This window comes from Balaenoptera musculus, chromosome X, assembly GCF_009873245.2.
Source record: "Balaenoptera musculus isolate JJ_BM4_2016_0621 chromosome X, mBalMus1.pri.v3, whole genome shotgun sequence".
NCBI lineage: Eukaryota > Metazoa > Chordata > Mammalia > Artiodactyla > Balaenopteridae > Balaenoptera > Balaenoptera musculus.
In genome coordinates, this window is record NC_045806.1 from 127,769,547 (window position 1) to 127,787,756 (window position 18,210).

Below are 18,210 nucleotides of genomic sequence, written 5' to 3' on the forward strand. Positions count from 1 at the left end.
CACACACTGTTTTTTATTTTTGCGGGACACTAACCTAATGGTGACATAGATGTGGGGAAACCAGAATTGTGGTGGGAGGGCACAGTTTCTGGAGTGAGTAGAATAGAACCATTTGGGGAGGAGGCAGAGGGACAGTGGCGTGAAAGTGCTCAATTCTCATCTCCCCATCGATAACTAAAGTCTTAAAAATGGTTTCTAAAAAGGGAAGAAAGAAAAAGACCCTTGCTGTAGCCACCAGAGCTGCTGCGTGCCGGCGGGGGAGATGCTCCTTCATCACCGTCATCGCCATGCCCACCGCCACCATCCCCAGCACCAGCGTCCCCCTCCCTCCAGCCCACGCGGCCAGAGCTCTCTGGGTTCTGTCCCGGCAGACTCCGCTCACGCACATGCAGGAACAGGGACCGGATCTCCCCGCCACTGGCTGGCAAGAATCCCCTAAATGCAGCCACAAGATATGAAACACAGGCTGTGAAGAAACTGGGCCTCAGGCGAGGGAGGACCCTCACTGACCTCTGGGAGCTGAGACCCTGAAGAGGTGAGCCGTGCAGCTGCCCCAGCTTGCTGTCTACACGGACTGTCCGGACCGAGTCCAGCCACCTCCCCGGGTCTCGGGGGTGGATCGCAGAGCGCAGGCAGCCGGAGCTGGCGGGTGGAGGACCGGAGAGGACACAGCGGCACAGGGGGAGAACCGTGCCCAAGGGCGGAGGGTCCATTGGAGTGCGCTGAGGACCCCTGAGCGGCACCAGCGTGGAAGGAAACTCTGCGAGGCGGGGGACAGGGCCACCCGAAAGGATGGAAGGTGACTCTGCCCAGTGCTCGAGCAGGACAGGGGCTGGGGGCCGTCCCCACCGGCCACAATGCAAACCTCATAACTGGGGAGGCATCCGGAAGGGGGCTCAGAAGGCTCGTGCCTCAGTAGTGTGGGAAAAAAATGAATCCTATGGGACTTCCCCGGCGGTCCAGTGGTTAGGACTCCGCACTTCCAATGCAGGAGGTGCGGGTTCGATCCCTGGTCGGGGAACTGAGATTCCACATGCCACGGGGTGCGGCCAAAAACTAAAAAAAAAAAAAAAAAAGTGAACCCTACACTGAAAGCTGCTCTGGTCCCACACAGCAAATCTTCAAAGCAAGACTCAAAACGATCTGTCCCCAGTAATCTAACAGCATCCCAGAACAAAGCTCAAAAAATATGTCTAGGAATACAAAGATACCCAGCATCCAGGGGAAAAGGCTCAATATCTGACACTGAAGAAAAAACTACCAGGGATACAAAGCAGCCAAATCTAATCCTTAACCAGGAGAAAAATTCATCACTGAAGGGCACGCAGATTGGAAAGGAAGAAGCAAAACTGCCTTTATTCTGAGAAAACGTGATCAATGATGGAAATCCAATGGCATCTACCAAAGAGCTACTAGAATAAGTGAGTTTAGAAAGGCTGCAGGATACAACACCTTTTACAGGAAGCTAACTCCTTCTAACTAAAGGCTTAAATGACTGTCCTAGCACTTTTTCTTCACTGATCTGAGACAAGGCCAGTAAGCCACAAAGCTCCTATTCGAGTGTTTCTTGGTTGTTTGCTCTTGTCATACAAACCCAGTTTTTAAAAAAATTTTACCGAGGAGACCCAGTAGTGACGAGGACGTGCGAAACCAGCGTTCTGGTGGGAGGGTACATTTTCTGCACAATTTGGAGAGCAATTTCACACACTGCAGCGTGAGAGCTTTACGTATTTAACCAATTCTACCTCTTGTAGTCTATCTTAAGAAAACAATCATTCAGGCAAAGCTCTACATACAAGCATTCCACTGAATCATTACCTATAATATGGCAAAAATTGAAAATAATTTAACATTCAATAATGTATCTTTTTATGTATCCATTCAATAATGCTTTTGAAGAATTTCTAGAAAAAGGTTCATGTTAGATGAAAAATATCAGGAAAAATGCTACGCTTGCAAAATATTATTACTGTTACACATTTACTACATAAATACCACTATAAAACTAAGAAAATATTCCAAAATGTTGACAGTAGTTAATACTGAACGACAGACAGGACCTATCCTCTTCCATTTCTTAAACTGTCTTCAGTTACGTTGTACTACTTGAATATCTGAATCACAGAACCTCCCCTCCAATCTAAGGACAAAGGCAAGAATATTTAAAGGTGCTGTAGTTGAAAATAAAGTCAGACATAGCATCGTAGCTCAGTTTTATTTTCAGTAGTTAAGAAACATTTAAGCACCAAACAAAGCAAGTGAACCCTCAGCACCCAAGGGCCAGTAGAGGCAAAAGGTGAGGCCCCCATAATAAAGTGGCAACTACTACAGGAATCACTGCCCTAGGAGGGATGCACTGTCTAGGAAGGGACACAAGTTTAGACCTTAATCCCTTTCTCTAGCCCTGGCTTAGCGTGCAACAGGGGGCCCAAAGCGCTGCATGGTCCGTATCACCAGAGAAAGCTGGTCAAGAAAGTTGACGATGGAAATTTGGAGGAGGTGGGAATCTTCAGCTCTCCAGTGGCTAAAAGTGACGGAAAAAGAAAATCAAGGTGATGGTAGCAACCCCTCCAGTCCCTGGCTCTGCCCCTCTATGACACCGAAGCCGCTGCCATCTCCACTGGAGTGCCCGCTGGGGCGGAGATGGGTCCAGTGCACCGCGTCACCTCCCTAGATCCAACCCTGGAGTGTCTCCGAGTCTCCAATAGAGCGCCCTTGGGGGAGACTGGCCCGGCCACCTGCTGCCACTCCCAAGCAGCCCTTTCTAGAACTTACACCGCCAGGACGCTGCCGCTTACTGTGAGCTCCTTCCCAACAGCCCCATGGTGCAGTTCGGCATCTGGGGCCAGGGACCCACGGGCGATCTCCGCCTCCAAGGTGGACGGGAAAGGCACACTTAGGGCGCTGATGGAGATTCGGTTAAGGCACCATCCACACGGATTTGGTGCTTTGGGCCCTGTCTCAGGGCACCCTGGCCAGTCTCACCCCTTTCAGGACTGCTTCCAGCACCCTCCCAGACCACTCCTGGCCCTAATCCACCCCAGCCACCCCGCTGCCCCGTGCTCTCATTTCTTCGCCCCCAGGCGCCCCGGGTTTCCTTCTGCCCTTATTTCTCCCCCTCAAGACCACCCGCCAGCAGCCCCTGACTCCCCCTTCTCCCCTTCGCTCCCAGGCTGCCCCTGACTCGTCCGTCCCTCTGTCCCACCTCCCACCGCAGGCAGCCTGCAGCCCATTCCCCACTCCGCCCTCGGGTAGGATACAATACGTGCGGCCGGCTTCCCGGCCTTCTGGCCGTGGACGCGGGGTGTCCGCCCGGCCCCGGAGAGTGCTGTGCCGGCGCGACACACAGAGCTCCGTCGTTTGCAGCGGCGGCAGCACCCGCGCTGCGAGGGCCGCCCCGACCCCCCCTGCCCCCCTGGCTGCCCAGGCCTTCAGCGCCGCCCGCCATCCTGCCTGCGCCTGCGTCCGCCTCTGCCGCCTGCATGGCCGCAGCGCTCCGCCTCCGACTCCGTCTTCGGGCCGCCGGTCTCCCCATCCGCTCTCTCCGCGGTCGGCTGAGAGACGACGGCTCCTTCCTGAAGCTCCGCCCCCTCGCGCTGACTCCGCCCCGTGCGCCTGCGCAAACAGGCCCCGCTGAGGCCGAAGGGGTGCGCGGTGGGTTACCGCGGAGCCGGCCCGCGGCTGGGGTGGGGGGGTTCTCCAAGACGCCCTTGGCCGCAGAGAAACTGAGGCTCCCTCCGAAAGCCCTGGCCCTTCGCAAACTGTGTGACGCGGTTTTAACTTCCTTTTTCTGTTTTCCTGCAAGTTTTTGACAGTGACCTTATACGACATTTTTAATCAAAAATAAGTTTTTAAACTGCCGTGAAATTTCCGATGGTGATAGTCCTGTTAGTTTTCTGTTTTCCTACTTTGTAATCATAAGGAAGGGCAAAAAGCTGAACTGGGTCACCGAAGCCTGTTGGATCTCCCCGAAAATAAATCCTAAATCACCCCACTTCTCTCCACACAGTAGAATCAGTTCTTAATTTTTGATATAAATCACATCATATCATGTCCTTGCTTAAAATCCTAAAAACAGTTTCCCTTTGCCTTTGGAATCAAAACCAAACTCCTTCCTGTGTGACCTGGCTCCCGGCTCCTCCGCTCTCTGCCCCCACCTGCCTGCTTCCTCACTCTGTGCAGCCTCTAGGGTCTTTTCTCTGCTCCTGACCAAGGGTGGCCTGCCCCCGTCCCCCTTTGCACTTACTCTTCCTCTTTGGAAGCCTCTGTCCCCAGACTCCGTGGCTGGCTCCTTCGTGTCGTTAAGATCTTGGCTCCAGTGTCACCTCTGAGAGGCCTTCGGGATCACCAATCTAACATACTACCCCCAGGCGCCCTTCATCACATTTGCCCATTTCAGTTTGCTGCGTTTCTAATAATCTGAAATTGTAACTTTGTTTCGTTCACTTCCGTTGATGTACTGTCTCTGGTACACTTTCACTGCAGTTTATGCAGTAGGTGGTTTGTTGCTTGTCGGATGAAACAGAGTATTAAGCAAGTACAAAACTCAGTGTCTTGGGCCTAGCAATGCCACATGTAGGAAGTTACTTCACAAATATGAAACAACATATTTATAAAATTACTCATTGTAACATAACTGGTAATAGAAAACTATTGGACACAACACACATATCCATCAGCAGGGAACTGGTGAAATCAATTGTGGTTCATTCATACAATAGTCCTAAGCAGCAGTAAAAAGAATGAAAATCTCTAATGAAAAATGAAATGATTTCCAGGATGTATTGTTATATGAAAATATGAGAAAAGCAGGGTGCAAATGACAACTGCACACACGCTCACAGACACACATGCTTATTGGGGAAAAAAAATAAGGAGGATGGAAAACCCTGAAACTAGTGAAAATTATCACCTATAGGGGGTTGAGATGGCTATGAGATTTCTTGTAATATACCCTTTTGTGTAGTTTTGACTTTGAACCATGCAAATATTTTATATGTTCAAAAATACATTTGAGGGACTTCTCTGGTGGTCCAGTGGTTAAGACTCTGTGCTCCCAATGCAGGGAACCAGGGTTCGATCCCTGGTCAGGGAACTAGATCCTGCATACTGCAGATGAGACCCAGCGCAGCCAAATAAATAAATAAATAAATAAAATTATATATATATATATATATATATATATATATTTGAAAGAGTGAAAAAAAGCTAAAATTGAATATAAACAAAAGCAAACAAAACAAAACAAAACAAAAAAAAACAAATAAGCCTAACTGCATATCCAATTGATAACAGAACCACACAGAGAAAATAAGTCAGGGAGCTTCCAAATTCAGCCCTCTGACTGTGCTCCCTTCATGGGATACATTCTAAGGACAGAAAGACTCCACTCTATTCTCAGTATGTATGTTGTTGGCAATGATAGTGCTGAGGTGATTGTGAAGCTAGAGTCTAAGGTAGACTCTATCTGGTAGAGGACATGAGTAAATATATCCATATATGGATGTTGTCAGGAACATCACTGTGGAATGAGGGAAGGTGAGAAAGAACTGTACTGCCAGATTGGAATTGAGGACTGCAGTATGAACTCTTAAAAAATAGATTTCCTAGTTTTGTCCAGTGAAAGAGTCTAGAAGCATTGAAACTCCAGTAGCAATGAACACACCCTGTACCCAGACCTTGGTTTCTCAATACCATTCTCCACTAAAAGGAACCAGAGGTCCTTGGAGAGGTGGAAGATTCTAGGTATGGGGCAGGAAAAAATACAAGATGAGCCTGGAGCACCTTGTGGTGCCAGAAAGTAAGGACATGCTTGAAAAGCAAAAGGATGAGGCATGTCAAAGGGACATGGGAGCCAACCAGAAAGAACCAAAGCTAGAACATTTGAGCATCCAAAAGGCTATTAAACCTTTTGGAGGAGGCACCAGGGAAGGTAACATATATGTATTCACTTTAAAATTCCATTGAGCTGTACATTGACGATTTATGCACATTACTCTATGCATGCTATAGTCCAATAAAACTCCCCCTCAAAATGACACTCTTGGATCCTAAGTTGTTGAATAAAAAAAAAACAATGCGGGGACTTCCCTGGTGGCACAGTGGTTAAGAATCCGTCTGCCAATGCAGGGCACATGGGTTCGAGCCCTGGTCCGGGAAGATCCCACATGCCGTGGAGCAACTAAGCCTGTGCGCCACAACTACTGGGGCCGCACACTGCAACTACTGAAGCCCGCGCTCCTAGAGCCCGTGCTCCGCAACAAGAGAAGCCACTGCAGTGAGAAGGCCACGCACCACAGTGAAGAATAGCCACCACTCGCCACAGCTAGAGAAAGCCCGCGCGCAGCAACAAAGACCCAACGCAGCCAAAAATAAATAAATCAGTAAATTGATTGATTGATTGATTTAAAAAACAAACAAAGAAACAATGTGTCCACCATGACAATTGTGAAAAGGGAAAGCTCTTTATAGAGAAATGCCAACTAATAATTGTAGAAAGAAAGAAAGCATGAGAAAACCACCACTTTGCAGCCACCAATGCAATTCATCCAGTTGGGGGTCATCCTTGGATGGTAAAACCATTAGATAAAGGTTGCTGGGGAAAAGATAGTCACTGGGTCTCAAGGTGTCACCCAGATTACTTGTGCATTAGGGAGGGAAAACGCAACTTTACAAGGGAGACACCAGGTGACCAAACCGAGCCTCCCTAACAGTGGGCAGCCCGGCCCCCTGCCCCTCCTCGCCCTGTGCGGGGAGGGAGAAGGACAGAGCCTGCCCTGGGCCGTGCTGTCCTCAAAACACCTAAGCTGAATCTAACCAGGAAGGAAGCGGGCAAATCCAGACTGGGACTTTCTACAAGGCGAGCCCCCTGGACTCTTCCAAAAATACTGTTGCCTGATTGCCCGTGGAGAAGGGAGGGTTGGGAGAAGCAAAGTCAGCCTCCCACTTCCTGTCGTTAAAAGCCTGGCCGATGGCGTTGCCCTTCAGTGCCGGGCACAAGTGCGGACGCAGGTGCCAGGCGGGAGGGAACTCCCCGTGCCGCCAGCAACTGGGACATGCACTAAAAGAATGACAGGAGGCTTGTGCAGGGGAGCCGGGCATGGCCTCAGAGTCACAGCCCAGAGCTGTGGTCTGAAGCTCAGAGACAGGGCTGGGATGAGCCACAGACATGGGTGCAAAACACAGAAACGGCGATGAAGGTGCACAGGCTCCCCAGGGAGCGACATGGAGAAGGGATCCGGGGACGGAGTCTCGGGGCCCCCCGACAGTAAGAGATGGGGGTTTGGGGGGAGAACCAGCAAAGGAGCCAGAGGAGTGAGCCACCAAGTGGAAGGAAAAGCGGAGAGGGCGGCAGCAGAGGTGGCCAGGGCCAGGTCCCCAGGAACTCGGGGAGGCTGCTCTGGCTGGGTCCTGGAGAGGGACAGGGGCGACCGTCTCTCCTGCAGGCTTTTCAAGGCCCGGAGGGCTGAGGCCGCCACGGCTGTCGCATCTGCTGCTGGCAGGGCCTGGCACGGCTGAGCAGCACCTGTCCCACCTACTGGAGCTGGTGAGGCCCGGTCTCGTCCAGGCTGGCGGGGAAAGCCTGCAAGGCGCCAGCAAATTGTGGGCACAGCCGATCTGTCGCCTGGGCGCTTCCAACTCCATGAGCCCCACCCCAAAAGAAACGCTGCTTTCCTCTGAGTCTGCCCCTCCTCCTGTGTGCCCGTGGGAAATGGCACCACAGGCATCTCATTCCAGGTGCCAGACCATTTCTGTCTGAGAGGCCACTTCAGCTGGGCCCTTCACTCATCCTGCCGTCTCCCAGCGGCATTGCGATCACCACAGGGACTGCGAGCTGCACCAGGGCCCTGGGGATCAGCGACTGTCTCGAGGCCCCTCCGCGAGGAGCAGACAGCGGGTCTCGGGGCCCTACAGCGGCCAGGGGCCAGGGGGTAACAGGTGGGTCAGCACCCACCTCCGGGGCGGACACTTGGCCCAAGGGGTACAGTGCCCGCGATAAACATTCCAGCCCCTGTGGAAGGATCTCAGCATTTGGAGCCTCCGGTGTACATGGGGCCACCCCGAGAATCTAAGGGCAAAGGCAGGGTGCAGCCTGCGGCCATTCCATCTTCACGTGCGGTCGCCCGTCTCCTCTCACGATGGCACGGGCCTGGACCGGAGCCTCCCTGGCCCCTTCCCACCTGGGCCTCCCACCTCTCACGCCGGCAGCATCTCCTCCCTCTCCATCTTCCCTCCCCGGCCCTGCCCCTCCGCAGCTACACCCTGCTGCGCAGACAGGCTTCCGGAAGCAGGGCTCCGCGGTCACCGTCACGGCCTCTTCCCCACGGCGCTGCCGACGACCTTCTTGCTACCAAGGCGAGAGGAGGCTCTGCCCTGCCCTCCCTGTGCTTCTCGGCACCACTAGCCAACACCCCCCCCCTTCCTGGAGGGGCGTTCTTGGCCTCTGACACCGAGCTCTCTCTGCGGCCTCCATAGCGTCTCCAGTTGGTGAAGTCCCGCACGGCCCAGTCCTCTCCTCTCTTTTTACGCCATGCTCCCAGGGAAGCCGTCTCATCCGTCCTTACGGCATCTAGGACACCGTGTCCACAGGCCGCTCCCAAACGTCATGGAAGGCTGCACGGGGCTGTGGAATCAGACCAGGTCCGGATTGCAGTCAGTTCTGTCAGCGAGGCGCCTACCGTGCACCCTGAAGACGCCACTCCTGTCTCCCTGTCTAGCCTGATCTCCCCGCCGCCGACTTCCTGACCCCCCGGTCCAACTGCCCAGCAGATGGCTTTGTCACCCCCAAGCCGGGAGGCACTGGCACAAGGGACTCAACAACCGCCTCTAGGGTCTGTCTGCAGCATGCGTCTGCGGGTGTCACTGCCCTGCACTGCACCGGTCAGCCCTCCCCGAGGACCTGGCTTCCGCTGAGAATCTCCCTCTCCCGCCCAAGCCCACCCCACCCCCTGCCAAAATGATGGAGGCACCACCCGGTTCTGACCAACGAAAGGACAGCGTTTATTTGCTGGGGGCATCTGAGAAAGAAGCTATGCTACAGGTCGGGAAGGTGCTCCTTGCTGGCTGTGATGGAGGGATTTGGTGGAAGCTGCAGGCAACCATCTTCTGATCCTGAGGCAGAGGCCTGGGATGAAGCAGACGCTGCAGAGTGCAGAGGGGAGGTAGGAAGAAACTGGGTATTTGGTGAAACTGTTTATCTGCTGCCAATACCCCTGGACTTCTCAGTTTCGTAAACCAGTACATTTCCTTTATTGCTTTAAACCACCTTCCTCTACGGTTAAATCAATTACTGGAAACCAAAAGCCGCCCAGCTAATACAGTTCCTTTCAGATCAAAGTCTCACATTCACCTCTAGTGCGACTGGAAGTGTCAGTATAAACCTTCCTGACTGAAGAGAAATGAGAGTGTAGGCAAGTCTATCACACAGGCCCTGCTGCTGGGCGGGGCCGGGGCCTTCCATCTGTTCTTCAAAGCCTTTGCCCGTCAGGCCTCTGTCCGTCCTCCCAGCCCGGGGACCCGGCGCTTACCCCACGAGGCCCAGGCGGGAGGGCGGCCCAGGCACCCTCCTCCGAGGAGCAGGTGCCTCGATGATCTCTAGGGCCCACCCGCCAGCGGCTTCTGCCCCTCCCTGGCCCCTCGAGGTTCCTTGTCAGGCAGTGAGCGGCGTGCACAGCGAAAGTCCCTGTACACACGCAGCAGGGGAAGGGTCTACTTTCACACTGTGGGTGAGCGCAGGGTGTAGGGGCCTGGCTGAGTAACCTCGAGCCCATCACCTGTCATCTCTAAGGGTCGAGGACCGCCCGTGTCCAGGAGGAGACGAGCAGAGGGGGTGCCCAGAGAAAAGCTGTGACACTAAGGGCCAGGGCACCCCATCTCTGGGCCACGCTTGGCCATCACTCAGCTTTTGGCCTCACTTTGTATCTGGGACACAAGAGGGAGGATGGCTGCAGACTCCCGACCCCGGGGGGTTGGGGGTAAAGGAAACTGAGGTTTAAGGAGTGGCCCTCACTGTGCAGAGTCAATGGCTGGGGACCAACATGGCACAGGGACTTGCCTAAGGTAACACCCCAGAGCTGGGTGACGTCCCAGACCCCCAACACGCTTTCCCTTCATCGAGTGCACACTGGTGACAGCAGCCTGAGGGGGCCCAAGGCTGGCTGTCACTTGACCTGCCAGTGCCGGACCTGCCAGAGGCGAGGTGACAGGACTGGGCAGCAGGGGCCAGGTATTGCTCGAGGGTTTATCCTCAGTGGGCTGAACACGGAATGCCAAAGCCCACCCCTCAGAACCCTTCTAAACAACCCTCTCACCCTGAGGCACTTCTAGAAGCTGGCTGGACTCAGATTGTGGCTCTCCCACTTCAGCACTAGCGCCAAACGTGGGAGCAAACCCAGGTCAAGAGCCGGATACAGGTACCCGCGTACCCGCCAGCTAGTATTATGAGCCGAATTGCAACATGAGAACACATTTAATGCTACATGCAGCTTGTGGCCTGGCCCGGCTCCTCCCCACACTCCGAGAATCCTACTTGGAGAACCCCTTTTCCATAGCTTCAGTCACTTCAGGGTGCAAGAAACGGCCAGCCAAGCGTTCGATGTCATCCAGCGTCAGGCGGCTCAGGGACCTCTCATAATCCTGAGGAGAGAAGGCCAGGAGGATTCAGCGGCGCGGGTCGGGGGGCACACTGGGATAAGGGCAGGGGCTGCGAGCGGCTGGGTGGGACGTGGAAGTCCCGGGCCACGCTGCTCACCCTCTGGAGTTGGTCCAGGACTCTGCTGGCATCTGCGGCGCTGAAGTGACGGGCCAGGACTTTGGAGATTAGAGGCCAGGCGGCTGGGGGTGGGGGCGGGGCCTCGGCCACTGTCCGCTCGCTGCTTTCTTCCAGTAACACCTTCTCCAGAGGTTTGACCACTAGGTTGAGCTTGGAATTGGGCCCAATGCTGTAATCGGAGAGTCTTTTCCCATCTGCCCGAGAGAGATTGATGGAGCTGTGGCCCACGGTGGTGGGAAAGGCCCCGGGGAGGCCAGGCGGAGCGCCGCGGCATCCGGCTGAGGATGCAGCCTCCCCAGGGGTCAAGTGGCCAGAGCCCCCTCCACTCCACTGCTGCCCAGGCTCCGCCCGGACGCCGCGTCCCCTGACTTCCCTCGGGGCTCCCCGGGCGTCTCCTCTCCCCGGTTACCTGCTAGGGCCTTGCCCTTGAACAGCAGCCGCTGCTGGCGGACAGGGATGTTCAGCCTCTCGGAGACCAGATGTTTCAGCGTGGACACCAGCTCGTCCTCCGACACCTGGCCAGGCCGAGGGTGAGAGACAGGCGGTGAGGCCGCAGCCCCCGCGGAGGGCGGCTCTCCTGGCTTCCCCGGCGCAGCCGGCCCGCCCGGTCCGTCCCCGCCCTCGGCCCGGCCCTGCGCCCGGGGGCCAACCGCGTGAGCCGGCACGGCGGCGGGGCCCGGCGACGCTACCTGCAGATCGCACTCGCGGCCCTGGAGCGCCTTCACTGTTAGCTGCATGGCGGCCGCGGCGGCGTCCACTCCGGCCGGCGCGAAGCCCTACAGCCCCCCGCCGCGCGCAGCCGCCCCGGGCGCGCGCCAGACCCAACCGCCGCTGCCGGAAGTCGCGCGAGGGGCGCGCCCGGCGTCGCGGCCCCGCCCCCCGTGTCGCGTTCCCCCGCCCCCCTGGCCCCCCCCCCACCCCGGCGCTCGGGGACCGGCCCGGACCCGGGCCCCGCGGCGACTGAGCCGGGAAGCCCGCGGGGATGGGAAGGGGCGGAGGAACTAGTCGGGCCCGGTCGGCGGAGTCGGGTAGCTGGGACTCGGGGGAGAAGGCGGGCCAGGGGTTCGCTCGCCCCCCGCTCACTGCCCGCGGGCGGAACAGGTCAGCGCCGAGGCCGATTCCCTGCCTCTCAGGAGTCCGCTGATGACCCGGCCCTGCAGAGCTCAACCCGCGACCCGCGGGCCTCCTGCCGCCTCTTTTCTAGTCGGCCTGCGGAAAACCAGCTGAGCTTGGGAGCGGGCTGGGGAAATAGTCCTCTGCTCTCATCTTCCCACCGCTCCTTCTAGAACAGAGAGACCCCACTCTCAAGAGAGGATGCATGGGGAAGGAGGGCTGAGAGAGAAGGCCTGGGCAGAGGTCACCGTGTCACCCAAGCCAGCCCTCCACCCTGGCCCACACTTACCCAGCCACACCCTTCCTTCCCCCACCCGCAGGCCTCAGAAGGCAAAGACTGGAAGGGACCCAAGCTTGCTTCTCTCTTTTATTGAAATATATTTTCTAGGCAGTGCCCACCTACTGAAATCAGCGTGGCCTCTTTGGCACTGCAAGCTGGAGAATAAAAAACGAGTAAAAAAAATAAGCCTGGATTTTTCTGAGTGCATAGTGCATGAGAACTAAAGGCCTTTGGTACACAGGAACTGTGGGGACCGTGGGTGGAGGCTGGGGGCTAGGGGTGGCGAAAGCTTGCCCCGGGGGGCCTCAGGGAACTGCACACACACTGCTATAGATGAAGTGGCCAGTAACTAAGGCCAGCATCTCTGAGGTGCCACTCAGTGCCACAAGGAAGGGGGCCTGGGAGGCATAGTCAGCCTGCAGGCGGCGGAGGGACAGCTGCAGCATGGCCAAGGCCAGCAGGCTGTTCTGCACCCCGACCTCGATGCTGACGGTCCGACGCTGGGCCACTGGCAGCTTCAGGCACGTGGCCAGGCAGTAACCCACCAGGAGGCCAACCGGGGGCACTGTGAGGCCCACCAGCACGATGGGCAGCCTGACACCCGCCAGGATGAAGACCCCCATGTGGTAGGCCAGGAAGAGGCCGCCCAGGAGCAGCACGAAGCTGAAGGGCTTGATGACCTGCAGCAGCAGCTGCGAGAACTTGGGGAGCTTGGACTTGATCACCACGCCCGCTGCTATGGGGATGGCGATGAACAGCAGGGTCCCCAGGATCTTGGAAATGGGCACGTGGAGTGTCTCGTGGGTGCTGAGCAGGCGGCTGTAGATGGCCGAGGACAGCGGCAGGAAACCAGTGGCAGCCACTGTTGAGATGAAAGTCATGGAGATGGCCAGGGTGACATCCCCCCCGAGGAGGAGGCTGAAGAGGTAGCTCCCCCCGCCGCCGGGCGACGAGCAGGTGATGATGAGGCCCAGAGCCAGGGCCTTGGGCAGCATGAAGACCTTAGCCATCAGAAAAGCGTAGAAGGGCATAACCAGAAACTGGCCCAGGAGGCCCAGCAGCATGGGCTGGGGGCTCTGCAGGAGCCCCTTCAGAACCTCGAGCTCTACTTGGCACCCAAATGAACACTTGTTGACAAAGATAAGAGGCAGGAGCAAGTAGAGTACTGGGTTCTCTGAGAAGTGGACCAAGTCAGTGCCAAGGGTGGCAGGGGTGTCTTCAGCAGGTGAGACCTTGATGCAGAAATCCCTCCGCTCCTCAACCAGCGCGGGCGGGGCCTCACGGGGGTCCAGGAGCTGGAGGTGGAGTGGCGCTAGCCCAGGCAGGCCCGAGTGGATGCTCACCACGAAGCCACCCCCACCAGCCCAGGCTACGGCACTCACGTTCTTGATGGTCAGCACCTCTGTGTCCAGGGAGGTGACCCTCAGCACGGGGCTGGGCCCCGTCCCGTTGCCCTGGCCCGGGTACTGGCTTGAGACCACGATGATGCCCTCGCTCTCCTCTGGGAACTCAAACTCCGTCACGGAGCCATCCCCAATGCTCAAGTAGCGGCGCCCTGTCAGGGGCACGGTACGGCCCACAGCCGTGCTAAGACTGGCGCTGGCTGTGCCCCGCGCTCCCCAGAGCAGGCTGACAAGCAGCAGGCTGGCCCTGAGCATGCCTAGGGGGCCTGTGCAAACACTGCCCCCTCCCGGGCCCGGCCACCTCAGGGAGCTGCACCTGCCCCTCCTAAACACCATGGCTCCTCCCGAAAGATGGGGAGCCCGGGCCCCCTGCGGCTTAGGAGAGCAGCTGTGCGGGTGCCGTCAGGTTGTCCTGAGAAGGGTCCATGGGCAAGGCCTGGCCCTGTGCTGCCCTTCTTGATGGCAGAGCTCTTCCTGAGGAGAGAAGGGACGTAGAGAGGTAGGTGGCTGGTGAAGGTGAGCAGCTGCGAGCCCAGGAGCGCAGGATCTGGAAGCCCACTGCTGGGAGACTCGCCAGGGCCCCTTGCTGCAAGCCTGGGGGTGGAAACGGAAGGCCTAGTGCTGGCCCTTGAGTGCCATTCGGCTGTCCCCTCCCCAGTCACAACTGCCTCAAGCTTCCCATCCCTCACCCAGAGGGGCCACCTACAGGTCGGAGTTCGCCTTCAGCCCGCTGATACGCGCTGATTTCCCTGGGTTTGCCCACCACAGTGACCATCTGGAGATGTCCCGATACCAGAGGACCTGGGAGAGCCACCCTCAATCCTGTCACCACTAGCCTGTGCCCCACCTGCTTTGAGACGCAGCTGCAGCAGTACCAGAACCGGGACGAAATCTCTGAAGGACTGCCCAGGGATGCCAAGGAAGCAGGCCCACTGAGAGCAGGTTAGGGCATTTGAGTGTCATCTGCCAGGCAGAGAGCAGCCGGCAAAGGGTGAGGCAGTGGGTGACCACCAGGCCAAAGGCCCCAGGGGCTGATGTTCACCATTGACATGTGAACGGCGTTGCTGTGCATGGCCACCTGGCCTACCCTTCCTGCTGACAGGGGTGAGATGGGGGTTCTGGGAGGGAACAGGTCCCCTCTCCCCAGGGGAGTTGCCGGAAGGGGCAGCAGGAAGGGATCAGATAGGGCCACGTGTCCACTGGGGGGTTTCTCCTCCTTCTGTCAGAGCTCCCACTCCCCTGGCAGTCCCAGAATTTGCGCTCCTAGAGCCACTGTGCCACATCTGAGGGGCTCTGCTCGAAGTCCAGGGACTCCTCCCCTGCCCACGTGTGCCCCTAGCAGAGCCTGGAACTACCAGTGAGAGGAGGAGTGTTTCTAGGGGGGACAGGGCGCCTCAGGGGGAAAGGAGGACGTCTGTCTCCTTCCACTTCTCAGTTTGGGCAGCCAGCAGCCTATTGCCACATCACCTGCAGGAACCGGAGCAACCAGGATGAGGACACAGTGCTTCTTCATCATTACTGTTGATTGACTCACATCCTGCGCTGTCCCAGTCTCGGAAGAGGCCCCTGCTTCTCTAGATCCTATCAGGGTTGGGTCCTGGCCGCCCCCCCGCCCCCCACCGATGCCGGGGGAGCAGGGGAAGTAGGTGGTTAAATTCCGCTGTGCCACCCTGCGATGCCATGGCCTCTCCTGGCTTGGGGTTTGCGTCACTTACTCTGGAGGCCTTGATCCGGCCTCGAGTCCCACCACTGAAGAGGGAGGCAGGAAAACCAGAGGGAGTCACAGGGAAAAGATGAAGGCACCCAGTACTGAAGCCACCGGGGTGCTGTGAACCAGTTCAGAAGGGAGAGGAGGCGATGGGCCATCCACCCCGTCCTTCCAGTACCGCTGGCGGCTTTGAGTCACTGAGTCACTGCGTGAGGGGTCTGGCCCGGATCCCCACTATTTCTGCTTGAGGTATCGTTAGAGTTTGGGCAGATGCGCCCCTAGGCAGGCGACGGAACCCCGGGCCGGCGGCTTTTTCCATACGGGCCAAGCGTTCGGTGTCGGGGCAGTTGGCAGTGCTGACCCGGGTCGCCTCCCTACCTGGGAGTCCAGAAGTTGTCGGATTGGGCACAATCAGAGCTCGGGCAGGAATCGGGGAGGGAGGGGAGGAGGAGCGCGCCGCCGCCGGGTTCGCGCTGCAGCCCCGCAGCCGGCAAGCCGGCGACCCGCCCGGGCGGTCCCGGGGTCTCTCACGCCACTCCCGGTCCCCGCGGCCGCGCCAGGCCTCACGAACGCGCGGTGGCGGCCCTTCCCGGGCCGGGGCCAGAAGCCGCCTTCCAACCGCCCTTCCCGGACCGAGGCTCTCACCTGCCTCCGCGGCCCCGAAGCTGGGCGCCGGCGCCAGCGGCTGCCGGGCGGGCGGACGCCTCCGAGCTCGGCCCGCCGGGGCCCCGCCCCGAGCCGACGAGCCCCCGCCCCGAGCCGACGAGCCCCCGCCCCGCCTACCCCGCGGCGGCCTCCTCACCTCTGGCGGCCGGGGCGCGTCCCGACCGGAAGTGGCGTGTCTGGGAGCGACAAGGCGGCGCGCGCGCGCGCGCCGGCTTGGCAGCCTTCGGGTGGCGGTTGGGCGGCGCTGGGTGCGGACTCGTGTGGCCACCGAGCCGCGGGTCCCAGCCTTCTGTGGTCGCCGCCGGGGCGACTCGCCCCGGGTAGGCACCCCAGTCATTCCCAAACACGCTGCGACCTCTGGGGGCGCTGGGACACAGGCTTAGACGTTAGCCGAGCTCGGACGCCCGAGGGCTGCTGCTAGTGGCGGGAGACGGGGGTCAGGGTTTCGGCCACGTTCCTGCTCAGGGCGCCCAGCCCTGTAGCCCGAGAGCCGAGTCCGACCGACTCAGACTCCGGGGCCCAGGCTCGGCCTTGTTCCACCTTCCTTCGTCCAAGCGTCGACCGAGCGCCTATTTCCACACTGTGTAATATCAGTGAACTTTTCAACCTCTCAAAACTATTTGGGGCCATCAGCAAGGTCCGGAGGCTTCACGGAAAAGGAATGCACACACATGGCATAAGGAAGGGCAAAAAGGTGGTGAGGATGTAGAATGTGGACATGGGAAGACAGTAAGCAAGCAAGTGTAGAATCACGGGGATTTGCATGTTCCCAGAGGCTGCTGGGCAACCGCAGTCAGGCAGCGGGACGATGGCTACCCACTGCTCTGGAAGACCTCTTGTTGGGCTGTGATGGAGGCCAGTGGTGCCCAAACTTGCAGGTTCTTGCCCCCAGGAGGGTCATAAGACACATCGTAGAGAATGTCCAAAGAGACCCGTAGCATCTCTTCTATTTAATTTTTCCAATAAATAATAATTGTAATCATTTAATTAAAAACCTATTAATTTTAATTTAGCCTTATTTAAATACATTTTACTTATTTAAAAATTCTAGTTGTGTATGTGTGCTATAAAGTTCAGATTAGTACATGCGTGTGACATGTAAGCACACACATGGTGAGGGTACACACTCAGGGTTTGACTTATGTCAGTGATCCAGAAACATTCAGAGGCCATAGCTCTAGGCTGTTCTTTAGTCTCAGTTCATAAGCCATTTGTGTGTGTGGACTTTGTGTCCCAGAAAGTCTGTACTGTCCCTCTCAAATGGGTTGAGGTGTCCTGATGGAAGCAGGCTGGCACAGGTGAGAGGGCTGAGCTTGGCACATGCTGTGTTGAAGACTGCAGTTTGCAAAAGAGCAGTGGTGCTGTCGCTGTCTGAGGATGGGGTAAAACTGGCCACAGGGAGAAGGGGGATGGGTCAGCTGGAAGAACTGGGGATGGAAAACCTAAAAGATGTGTTCGCTCTTGAGGAAACCTGCGTTTTTATATTCCAACTGGACAGGAATTGGTGCCAGGGGTCAAGGGGAGCAAATGTAGTTAGAAGGCTGCTCCCCACTATCATCAGTTCCTTCAGTCTTCCCTGAAAAGCCAGAGTGGGCGGGTGGGCTGTCCGACATGAGGGAATTTAGAGGCCTTCCCTGCAGGAAAAAAGGGGTGGCTAAATTAAAGACAAGAGAATGTTTGTAGTTAGTTTAGGGGATTCATAATTTACCCCAGAAGAGAAGGAAGGTCTCTACGAATCAGTCAAGGATATCTAGTTCCAAAAGAAAAGTCATCTGGACAGACAGAATAGATGGCACAAATGATAGTGACAGCTAAAACAACATCCGTGCACTTCAGATGGGAGACCTGCCACCGTCCTGCTAACAGGGTCACAGTGATGACCCTGAAAAGTGTGCCTACCTCCTGCTCTCCAGGCAGGGGCCTCCAAGTAGACCGTGTGATAAATCAGCACGCATGGAAGGCATATTCTATACAAGCACAAGTACGGGATGCGTTTGGTATTTACCGGGAAATGTAGTGACAACTGGCGTTTTTGCATGCCCAGCAACAGGTCACGGCCCCCGAGTTTTCTTTGTGGGGCCATCCCTCCTCCATTCTCGGTACACAAGGTTTGCATGAGGATGACCCCAACACTGGCCTCTGGGGTGGGCACAGGCCCAGAGGTAGCCAATCAGAGCCACACAGACTGAGACAAGGATAAACCCATAATCCAATCTGGACCGATGAGAGGTAGTTCCAGGGGACTTGGGCTGGAACGACTGGCAAGGTG

The 18,210-nt window shown here is 57.1% G+C and overlaps 3 protein-coding genes across 6 annotated transcripts; all 3 read right to left on the bottom strand.

Annotated features, from left to right (window-relative positions):
- Window positions 1-2,196: 2,196 nt before the first annotated feature.
- Window positions 2,197-3,448, bottom strand: LAGE3 (L antigen family member 3). Its single transcript, XM_036839355.1, has 3 exons — window positions 3,261-3,448; window positions 2,776-2,904; window positions 2,197-2,524 (listed from the first exon to the last, which is right to left on the bottom strand). The coding sequence occupies exons 1-3, from the start codon at window positions 3,446-3,448 to the stop codon at window positions 2,410-2,412; spliced, it is 432 nt and encodes a 143-aa protein (XP_036695250.1). The 3' UTR covers window positions 2,197-2,409.
- A 5,531-nt stretch (window positions 3,449-8,979) lies between these two features.
- Window positions 8,980-11,621, bottom strand: UBL4A (ubiquitin like 4A). Of its 2 annotated transcripts, XM_036841112.1 has the most exons (5): window positions 11,461-11,621; window positions 11,181-11,286; window positions 10,751-10,965; window positions 10,529-10,635; window positions 8,980-9,141 (listed from the first exon to the last, which is right to left on the bottom strand). In XM_036841112.1, exons 1-5 carry the CDS (start codon window positions 11,506-11,508, stop codon window positions 9,030-9,032), a joined length of 588 nt encoding a protein of 195 aa, XP_036697007.1. In that variant the 5' UTR covers window positions 11,509-11,621; the 3' UTR covers window positions 8,980-9,029. The 2 variants fall into 2 exon arrangements, with proteins under 2 accessions (XP_036697007.1, XP_036697008.1); XM_036841113.1 differs by lacking the exon at window positions 8,980-9,141 and having other exon boundaries at window positions 10,450-10,635.
- Window positions 11,622-12,231: 610 nt separating this feature from the next.
- Window positions 12,232-16,057, bottom strand: SLC10A3 (solute carrier family 10 member 3). 3 transcript variants are annotated; one of them, XM_036840674.1, is made up of 2 exons: window positions 15,921-16,057; window positions 12,232-14,041 (listed from the first exon to the last, which is right to left on the bottom strand). In XM_036840674.1, exon 2 carries the CDS (start codon window positions 13,901-13,903, stop codon window positions 12,470-12,472), a length of 1,434 nt encoding a protein of 477 aa, XP_036696569.1. In that variant the 5' UTR covers window positions 13,904-14,041; window positions 15,921-16,057; the 3' UTR covers window positions 12,232-12,469. The 3 variants fall into 3 exon arrangements, with proteins under 3 accessions (XP_036696569.1, XP_036696571.1, XP_036696570.1); XM_036840676.1 differs by having other exon boundaries at window positions 15,654-15,988; XM_036840675.1 differs by having other exon boundaries at window positions 15,283-15,988.
- Window positions 16,058-18,210: the final 2,153 nt, after the last annotated feature.

What these genes read in the sequence shown, in the direction of transcription:
- LAGE3 (XM_036839355.1), bottom strand. Translation starts at nt 3,448, where the DNA reads ATGGCGGGCGGCGCTGAAGGCCTGGGCAGCCAGGGGGGCAGGGGGGGT. An exon ending in GGAAGCCGGCCGCACGTATT is followed by an intron (nt 2,905 to 3,260) that starts GTATCCTACCCG and finishes AATCTCCATCAG; the next exon opens with CGCCCTAAGTGTGCCTTTCC. An exon ending in AGCGGCAGCGTCCTGGCGGT is followed by an intron (nt 2,525 to 2,775) that starts GTAAGTTCTAGA and finishes CGTCACTTTTAG; the next exon opens with CCACTGGAGAGCTGAAGATT.
- UBL4A (XM_036841112.1), bottom strand. Translation starts at nt 11,508, where the DNA reads ATGCAGCTAACAGTGAAGGCGCTCCAGGGCCGCGAGTGCGATCTGCAG. An exon ending in GCCGCGAGTGCGATCTGCAG is followed by an intron (nt 11,287 to 11,460) that starts GTAGCGTCGCCG and finishes CGGCCTGGCCAG; the next exon opens with GTGTCGGAGGACGAGCTGGT. An exon ending in ATGGAAAAGGGGTTCTCCAA is followed by an intron (nt 9,142 to 10,528) that starts GTAGGATTCTCG and finishes TGCACTCTGCAG; the next exon opens with CGTCTGCTTCATCCCAGGCC.
- SLC10A3 (XM_036840674.1), bottom strand. Translation starts at nt 13,903, where the DNA reads ATGGTGTTTAGGAGGGGCAGGTGCAGCTCCCTGAGGTGGCCGGGCCCG.